The sequence below is a fragment of the Typha angustifolia genome, chromosome 9, assembly GCF_048772165.1.
Source record: "Typha angustifolia cultivar Huaian chromosome 9, ASM4877216v1, whole genome shotgun sequence".
NCBI classification, from domain to species: domain Eukaryota; kingdom Viridiplantae; phylum Streptophyta; class Magnoliopsida; order Poales; family Typhaceae; genus Typha; species Typha angustifolia.
Window position 1 is genome coordinate 10897941 of NC_133247.1, and position 10790 is coordinate 10908730.

At 36.1% G+C, this 10790-nt stretch overlaps 1 protein-coding gene across 1 annotated transcript; it reads left to right on the plus strand.

Moving 5' to 3' along the window:
- The first annotated feature begins 402 nt into the window (after nucleotides 1-402).
- Nucleotides 403-3756, plus strand: LOC140767910 (receptor-like protein EIX1). Its single transcript, XM_073107995.1, has one exon. It carries the CDS (start codon nucleotides 441-443, stop codon nucleotides 3525-3527), a length of 3087 nt encoding a protein of 1028 aa, XP_072964096.1. The 5' UTR covers nucleotides 403-440; the 3' UTR covers nucleotides 3528-3756.
- The last annotated feature ends 7034 nt before the right edge of the window (nucleotides 3757-10790 follow it).

A 10790-nucleotide genomic window follows, 5' to 3' on the forward strand; every position in this document is an offset into this window, starting at 1 on the left:
AAGTGTTATAAATGAAATATTCTTTGTTTGTGAGTTAAAATTAATTCAACAGTGTTAAAAGAATATTTTTGGTCAAATATATGGATTTTTTTTAAAAAGAAATATGATAAAGTTGGGTTTCTTGTGCAAATTTTTCAAAATCTTATTTACCCGGAGAGGTATAATTTAGCAAATATAATGTTTAGAAATCATTAATATAATTTTCATACTCTAGCTCTTATTCACTTTCACAGAATTCCACTAACCAAGGCAATTTCCACTATCTTTCAATAGGATGTGGAATCCTATGTTTCTTATATCACCAAGTCAACAAGTCATAGTAACAAACTAACATTCTATGCTTCTTTAGACCTTGACCTACTATGTTGATCAATATATATATGAAGTTTAATCGATATCTAAGCTTATCTTAGTTACCATAAAAGCTAGAAATTGCTTTAATGGCAAACCGAGTAGTAATACTAATGGTTTGGCTTCTCCTACTCATCTCTCCATCTCTCTCCTTGAAAGCCGTAGGTAGCTGCATTCCGCAGGAGAGGGATGCTCTTCTCTCCTTCAAAATAGGCATTAAATATACTCGAGAGCTCTTACCTTCTTGGAAAGGCCAAGACTGCTGCCAATGGTGGGGCGTGACATGTAGCAACTTGACCGGCAATGTTGTTAAGCTTGACCTCCACAACATGTGCAATCTTCAAGTAGATGACAATTATTATGGCAATCCAATATTGGGCGGTGATATCAGCCCTTCTCTGTCGACTCTAAAGAATCTCAGATACCTTGACCTAAGCAGCAATTACTTTGGAGGTCAGAGGATACCAGAATTCATGGGCTCCTTCAAGAACTTGAGGTATCTCAATCTCAGCTTTGCAGGATTCAGTGGTAGCATACCTCCTCAGCTAGGCAATCTCTCTAAGTTGCTATATCTTGATCTTGCTGAGAATACTTTGCAGTCAGTAGATTTGGTAGCTTGGTTACCACGTCTCTCTTTTTTGAGGCATCTTGACATGACTCTAGTGGACCTCAGTGTTGTCGTCATCAATTGGGTCCAACCATTGAGCATGCTTCCATCTTCTCTAAGAGTCCTTCTCCTATCCGGTTGTAATCTAAACACCACACTCTCTTCCCTCTTTAATTCCTCTTCTACACTTGTGAGTGTTGATCTTTCAGACAACTTGCTTCATGGTCCTCTTCCTAATGGGCTACTAGGAAATATGACCTCCATTGAGCAGCTTCTACTAGAGGGCAATGATCTCTCCGGTGTGATACCAAGGACTTTGAAGAATCTTCGCAACTTGGACGAGCTTGACCTATCAGGGAATGATTTGAGCATGGTCCAATCATTGAGCATGCTTCCATCTTCTCTAAGAGTCCTTGACCTAATCTTTTGTAATATCAACACCACACTGTCTTTTCTTCTTAAGTACTATTCAAACTTCACCTCACTTGTGAGTCTTGATCTTCGGAGTAACTTGCTTCATGGTTCTATTCCTGATGGGCGATTATTGGGAAACATGACCTCCCTTGAACAGCTTCTACTAACGGACAACGATCTCTCCGGCGTGATACCAGGGACTTTGAAGAATCTACACAACTTGGAATTTCTTGATCTATCATATAATCAGTTCAGTGATGAAATAGCAGAATTGATGGAGAGGTTGCCACACAAGGTACAGTCATTGTCCTTGTTTGAAAATAATTTTACTGGAAGTCTGGCAAGTTGCATCGCTCATATGAGCAGTCTAAGGGTTCTTGATCTTAGTTACAATAACCTCGTCGGTTCCATACCTTTAGGGATGGGAAAGCTCAGTAATTTGAGTATGTTGGACTTGAGTTCCAATCACTTGGATGGCACCATGATAGAAGATCATTTTGCAAGCCTAATAAATTTAAAGTACATATATTTGAACAATAACTCTCTGACCATAGTATTAGACCTAAATTGGATCCCTCCATTCAAATTGGAAGAGGCAGATTTTAGCTCCTGCAATCTGGGACCCCATTTTCCTGCATGGATACGAGGACAAACTGACATACATTTCTTAGTCATGTCTGGTGCAGAAATAGCTGACAGGATGCCTGATTGGTTCTGGCATGTAATGCCTCAGCTTCAATATCTTGATCTCTCCCACAATCAGATTAGCGGAGTATTGCCAATGAGTCTAGAATTCATGTCTGCGGCATCTTCTATAAATTTGGGGTCAAATCGTCTCGAAGGTGGAGTACCGAAGTTACCAACAGATCTTTATTCTTTAGATCTCTCAAGAAATTATCTATCTGGGCCACTGCCACCGAATCTTGGAGCTATACAACTGAAGGAGTTGCTTCTCTCAAACAATATTATTAGTGGCCCCATCCCATCATCTATGTGCAACCAACTGCAGTCCTTACTACTACTGGATCTATCGAACAACCACTTATTGGGAGAACTTCCACGATGCTGGACAAGTAGTAAATCTTCTAAAGCCAATCACAGCAACCTCAAACCTGTAAGTTCACAACTTTCCATTATAAGCTTCAGCAACAATAATCTCTCTGGTGAATTCCCTTTGTTCACCCTGGGATGCCCACAACTTATTTTTCTTGATCTTTCCTATAATAACTTCTTTGGAAACTTACCGACACGAATAGCTAAAAGATTACCAATGTTAGCTTTCCTCCTATTAAGGTCTAATATGTTTTCCGGACATATTCCTATTCAACTTTCGAAACTTAATAATCTTCAAGTTTTGGACCTTGCTCACAACAATCTATCAGGAACTATAGCTCCATCTCTCCTGAATTTACCAGCAATGACTATAATCTCTCTGTCTGTGGAATCTAATTTGGAATTTAATATTGAATATCATGGTAATTATACCATCAATCCCTTCTTTAGCTTATCAGTGACCATGAAAGGGCAAACTTTGGAATACTACACAAACATTAGGTTACTCGTGGTGAGCCTGGATTTATCAAGCAACTATCTGACAGGAGAGATCCCTAAAGAGATAGGTGCCCTTGCTAGATTAATAAACTTGAACTTGTCCAGAAATCAATTGATTGGAAATATTCCAGAGACAATAGGTGGCCTACTATCATTGGAATCTCTTGATCTATCAAACAACGAGCTTTCTGGCCAAATTCCTTCAAATCTATCAGCTTTAACTTCTTTAGTTTATTTGAACCTGTCCTACAATAATCTCTCAGGAAGAATACCAACAGGGCACCAGCTCCAAACACTCAATGATTCATCTATCTACGAAGGCAACGTAAATCTGTGTGGGCCTCCTGTTTCTAAAGATTGTTTAGGAAATGACACAATTCTGGATGCTCTTCCAGAATACAAAGATGAAGATGATATGTCGTCTTTCTATCTCTCCATGGGTCTTGGATTTGCCACAGGGTTTTGGTTGGTGTTCGGTCCCTTGCTGTTGAAGAGCACCTGGAGGACTGCTTACTTTATCTTCATTGACAACACATACGATAAGATCTATGTGTTTATGGTTCTCAATTGGGCTAGACTGTTTGCCAGAATCAAGAAGAAATAAAGCAGAGGAGTCTGGTGCTGCTACTGGGGAGTTTCCAAGGAGATTGGCCAATGTGTGTTGCTAAACTGTGTGCTCGATCACACTTAATAAATAAATAAAAAGGTAGGTATGTATCAAATATGTTGGTCATTTGATCTCTTCTGGCTCATCTGTATCAGATATGTAATTGTAGCAGCACATTCTATATCATAAATAATACTTTGATTACTCCTTTTAGGGGGGGGTTAAATAAATGCTTAAAGTATACTAGAGTATGCTGTAATTGATCCAAAACACAGGAGTAGAGTGTAATTTTAAACTTCTTTTTACTACATTTCTCGTTGACAAGAATCAGATGGACTTGTAATGATGCTCTATGGTCATGTTGACAATGAAATAAAAGTAATATCATACTCTTAGATGTGGATGATAAATAAAATTTCATTGGCATATCACAATTTATTCCAAGAAATAGAACCGATTAATAGGATAGGCAACCAAAAAACCAAATAAAAAATATAAATAATAATTTAATAATAATCTAATCTAGTAATTAATTAAATGATAATCAATCTAATGGTCTTTCATCACCCTCACTCCTATTTAGTTTGATATTCCAACCTTCTCCAGAGGCATTCTATCGAACAGCTTTAGTGCGTGAAAAAGCTATACTTCTCTCATCATATGCTTACTCCTCGACTTCCCAAAGATCACCTTTTGCTTTGATAAAGTCGGTGAATTCGGACGTCGACGGCTGCTTTTTCAATCAGCAAGATTGATTAGTTTTCACTGCAATGGCCTACGTTTTTAACCATCCAGCAGATGCTTCTCTCTTTGCATCCTATGGATAGGATGTCAACCAGATAAGACTTCCAAAATAGTCAACCAACAATTAAGAAATAAGTTTGCTTTGATCTAATTTGCTTTCTCCATACACAGATAGTCAAAAGCCTATAATAAAAATGAGTGATATGAAAGCTTAACTTCTCTGAAATCCACTTTGAGTCCGTCCTTGGGTAGTATCACAAAATCTTAGGCCACTTGCTTTTTTACATTTCAGCTTAAATAGGAACAACATCAACTAAATCCAGGAGTATTTATCAACTAAGACTACTAAAAGATCAAAAGAAAGTAGTAGAAAAAATTTGTGAAAAATTGTATCCTGTGTAGAGTTCGTATACATTTTGCAGGCAATTGCACAGAAAAGGAAAACTGTTTTTGTTGAACAACCAATGTGATCCATATACTAAATCGCATATACGATTATTAGCTGAAGGAAACTACTAATTTGGTGTCCTGATTCTAAGTACGAAATGTGAATAAAAGGAGTACTCTGAAGTTTCAATAAGGAATAGAAAATTCCATAATGAACTATATAGTATATAGTATATACATCAGGTGATGGCTTTCATCATCCTCAAAAATAGACTATAATCCCCACTGACGTATGTAATTGGGGAATTTGTAAAAAAATGGAAAAAAATTGATGCAAGTTAAAGTGCATGTAAACATAAGTGTTGGAAAATAGCTCTATTTTCCACCCAAGAGATCTATGGTAATGAAAGCTAAAATTAATACCAATTAAGAAAGATATGCAATTAACAACACCAAGAAACCAAAGAAATTTAGAACACCGAATTTGTATAAAACACTTTTCAAACCGAAAATTCACGGAGCATAAAATTGAATACACTGTCAAGAGAATTGGTATAAAAAATATCACCACAACAAGTCTCTCAAGATCATAAGAATGACATCCACAAGAAACCAATAACCTTAGCTTCAAATTTTAAAATTTAGAGAACATCTCAAATAGAGAAATTCAAACCTTTCTCGAAGCAAGAATAGCGTTGTAGATATGAAGAAGAAAATCATTGTTTCTTGATCCCAACCAAGAAATTGTTTAGTTGCAAACCCTTTTTTTATGTAGAAAAAAAAATCCTCATTTTCTCTTGTATTCTTTTTTTTTTACTAAGTGGCATGAGCAAAAGTATCCCTTAACAAAAGTCTAACACAACCACTTATTAGCTAAGTAAATCACCTCATGGGGCAAGCCCAAACTAACTTAATTAAGTAAAACCTAACAATAAGATGAACTGTATTGATTGGTTAGTTGGATGGAACTCTATAGATTAATCATCTCTTTTGGTAATTGTCAGAATAAAATTCTAATTGGTGATTGATTGGATGAAACCGTGTAGATAAACATTAATTAATTACTAAACTCTGATCACATGTACTATCATTTTATATATACCGAAAACTTAATAATGCTTAACTTAAAGAAGTCAACTATTTTTTTAACTGAATAGAAGAAATACTTACAATATGGACTTTTAAGAAAATAATCCATCAATTCTATCCTAATCAAAATAGAAAATTTGAAAACAGATTGGAAGCTGCATCAGAGAATTGGAACGAAGTTTTTTAAGTATTTATACTACATCTGAGGAAGCAATTTTTGCAAAAATAACATTCAAATACATTCCTTTGTTACTTTTTAGCATTCTTCCATTGAAAAATTGCAATTAGGTGTGTAAACAAGCCGAAATTGAGCCGGCTCCTTGTGGGCTTGGCTTAGCTCAAGTTGTGCTGAGCCAGACCAAGCCCAAGCCAAACCTGAGCTTAAATCAAACATATTTTCAAGCCGAGTTAGACTGAGCCAGATCGAGTCCAAGCCAAATCAAAGCCTAAAAAGAGCCTGTTTTCAAGTCGAGCTGAATTGAGCCATATATTATACATTTTGAGCCGAGCCTATTGAGCCGAGCATGAGCGGGCCAACTCCATAGGCTCAGGTCAAAATTAATTTTGAGCCCAAAATATTGTTTAAACTCAGTTAGGCTCGAGCCAAGACAAACCCAAGTGGAGCACGAGTGGTGTTTATTTTGCCACTCCTAATTGCAATTGTCTTCAATACTTCCACAAACTCAATGAAGGGACTTGACCCGTGAACCGAGCCGAGCTGGGCGGCGCGCACGTGTGAGTTAAGTTGCATAGTAACTTTTACCTACAAAATAGGTACCCCTTTTGGGGTCCAAAGCCTATAAGAAGTTTATTACTTATATACCACACTAACATTTCTCAAATATCCAATATGGTACTAAACTCATTTTTCTTTATTTTCAATTGCTATGATACCCACTTTAAAGCCAATTTTCATTCACTTCGATTCATGAATTCGACTAAATGAATATATGACAATAAAGTATTCTTTGAGCTAAATTAATGTAACGCCCCCGCCCGGCACGGGCACGTGCACGCACACGCGCCCACACGGCACGCGCGGCGCACGCGACAGGTCGGGCGGGGCCTGTCACGCACAGATACACTCCTGTGCACATACGTTCATGACATCATCAAATAACACCTGCTAACATATCCATGATCACATAATCCATCACCAAATAAATCATACTCTTAACCAAATAAACCTGTTAACATATGAATATCAAAGTCCACAATAATATACACTAGACCGCTACATAATCTGGTAGGACCCACACAGGCCACAACAAACCATCAAGATACAACTAAATAACTAATACAAGGGAACACTATGATTCGACCTGTATTATACAAATCATTGTCTAATACAAAAGAGTACAAATATCAAATATTGGTACAACTCGATTTCTATATAAATTATCATCTATACCATCTCGTATCTATAGCTCACCTCATCATCGCTCTAAAATATCTTCTCAAGTCGCTATCACGTACCACATATCTGAGGGGGTTAGAAAAGAAATAAAGAGAGTCATGAGCAAAAGGCTCAGTGAATAGACCTTACCCCGAATCAGTGATGCCAAACAGAGAGTAAATCATGTACTGGATAATATGAATCAGAAAGAGTATCATGTCATGAATGAGTATATGAATGTATCCTCAATAATATATAAATGAAAAGAAGATAACATGTCATAACTGATAAAAGTATATAATCCTCGACCATGAGTAAACAAATCTCCATGTCATCTATCATCATAACTCTCTCTCAAATATGACACATGATGCATGCCGATCATGACTATGCTATGATATCAAATGCAACCATATATGATGCATATTGACCACTCGATAATCAGGTAACCGAATGATAATGAAATCATATGCATTTCTCAACATCACGATCATCACCGACATCTCGGTATAATATCATCATACTAGACCACTGTGCACAGTCAACACCCGGTACCCGGTCTCAACATCATGCCCGAAGGCTCAGAGCATACTCTGCCATCCGCAAAGAGTATCTCAAATATAACCATACCCTGCCATCCGCTAGGGTATCAACATCCATCCAGACCGGGCACCCTTCTAGCTGATAGAAATCTCGTGAGGATAACTCGCCACATATGCCCTGGCGAACGGCATGTGTCCGAATGTCTGCTGCGCACACAGACTAACGACCTCGGACGTAAGGCCAACAGGATCGCGACCATGTCGAGCGATCAATCATCCACCAAGCGCGTCCTAACCCTCGCGCCCACTCGGGTATCCTCACGCTTTCTATCAACTATCCTATCAATCACATTTCATGCTTTCCTTTTTAAATGACAAATCATATGCATATATCCAGTACAATAACAAGTCAATGCATAACCGGAATTTAGGTGGAATAGGAATCAAGAGCAAAATGATGTAATGCAAACTCCAACCATGTATCTAACACATACATACTCTCGCTAGTCTATCACATGCACACTCATACTAGAAATCATCTCGACATAAAACCATAACAGTATAATCATCTCCAACCATCCTTATTTATCATTATCATACTTATATCAGAGATCAGCCTAATTACATGCATGATAAAAATATGCTCGACGGTAATCATCTCTAGATAAAGTCATATAATCATGCTGGAGGTCAAAACATGAGTTAATTCTCAACTCACTTTTTTGAACCAAATAATATAAAGTGGGCTATTTCCTAAAACTAGGCACATTACTTTGGTTACTTTCCTATAATCAAACACATCCTAAACTTATAATAGGAAAAGACATAATTTAAACTAAGTATGGGATAATTCAAGAGGAGGTAATTATTTTGCTTAAACTTTGATAGGGCTATGGCACAAGCTGCAAGATTTAATAGAATCTTGATGCTGAAATTCAACAACCATTAATATAAGTTTTATACTCGAGCTTTCTGTTCCTTTTCCTTTTCTAAAATTCCACAAATTAGTGCAATTTTTTGCATCTTACAATCACTTATGATTTGCATATTTTCTTATTTCTTTAATGAAATAACAAAACCATCACAATTTTTATAGTCCGCATTATTTTTAATGTCATGTCACATTGTAAGTCTTTGTCTCTAACAACGACTGGATCGATAATTTGTTATTATGGTTAATATTATCGCAAGAATTTGAATACTTGAATATGAGCAACTATGTATATATATATATATATATATATATGGTGATAAAAGCCCCATTTTTTTCAATGGTTATTCAACAATAAAATCGTGATCCAAAATACATGATTTGAAAAGATTTTACTGTCATCAAAATTAAAGCTACAGTACAGTATAAGTAAGGGTCCATTATTGTGATATAGATCTTCTTCGCATATAGAAAATGGATGACGAAATAAATAGAAAAGGGTAAAAGAATAGAAGAAAGAGTTTCTAAAGAGCTTAGAATGAACTTAGAATTCTCACATATGTTGTTGATCAAATCCTTCTTCAACCTCCTTATTTTCCTTCAATATGCCTTGAGGGGAGAAAAGTGATGTCAGTAATGAAGTAGAAATTAGACTCAATCATATTTTCATATGGATAAAGAAAGCATAAAGTCCACAATATTAAGTGTTAATCTAATTAATACATTTGCCCAATATAAAAATATCATATAGCAAAAAAAAGTTTTCATTGCGTGCATAATTTTGAATGTAACATATTTAAAAGATATACTTATATCATGAAGATGGTAATTTAAAGTTTAATAAATCAAACTTAATCTTACTTAACTCATGGTGCTAGGTATATTAGATTTTAACCGTACAGTACCAAAAATACTCATGTTGTACTTAAGTGTATATAACAATCAATAAATGGATAAATATGTGATACGATTCGATCCATATTAGTTCCACACGTGACATTGGATTTATTGTGATAAGCCTATTTATCTAGTTGAATTTGTTAGAAGCAATAAAAGCATTTTTTGCCGGAGCGTGTTCGAACACAGATACCGTGTTCGATCGGGGTTGCGGATGCCTACACACGTAGCAAAAACATAGAACGCAAATTGTGCGTTCGAACGGAATCGGGCTGTTCGAACGCTTATATACATTCGCATCGACAGAAAAGGAAAATTTCGCATTCAAACGCGATCAAGCGTGTTCGAATGCACCGCGGTGAAAGTGTGGGTTTTCTTAGGGTTGTTTAGAGTTGTTTAAGTCAGTTGATGAGTTCTTAGAGTAAACCTCTATAAATATGTGGAGGAAACCGTAATTTGAGTTTATCTTGGATAATTGAATCAGCTTTGGCCTTTATCTCTCTCAACTTGTCTCTAGTCATTGGCACCCTCTCCCACCTCTCTTGTTCCACCGCTCAAGTCTTTGGTCGGTCTCTTTCGCTTCTAACCCCCCTCTTCTACAACAACTTTTTCCTCTTCACACTAAGAACTAAACCTAGTATCTATCTAGCCATTGGTAGGCTATCAAGCTGTGATCTATTAATTTTTGGCCACTATTTGGTAGATATCTTAAGATCTAACCATTCGAATCTTATGATCTTGAATTCGTTGGAAAGCTATTTCTAAGATAAACAACATATCCAAAATTTAGAAGGATCCGTCGGTTATATTGTTCACAGATCCCTTCACAAGTTACGAGCTTCATTAAGTCCAAAACCGTTGCAAATCAGATCAGACCGATTCGCAACAATACGTCAATTCAATGTTAAGATATAGTTCAAAGCTTATCTAATGTTCAATTTAGGCTGAAGATAGTATAAGGTACCATTATACATCATTTAGAACTTACCAAATCAAATGCCTAAAATACTATGGCATTGGGTAAAATTCTTAAAATATTCATGAGGTATAGAACAAGTATTATATTTTGTGATCTGAACATAAATTTGATAATATAAACGTAGAATGTTAAATGGTGTGCACTTTTAAATATACTTCGGTAAACAAAATTACCAAAATATCTCTATATGTGATATAAATATTTTGAAATAATATTTATGTTTCAAGAGTAATTATATAATTATAAAATTTAGAATTATGTGCATATGTGTGATAAAATTTGCAAGTTATGGTAC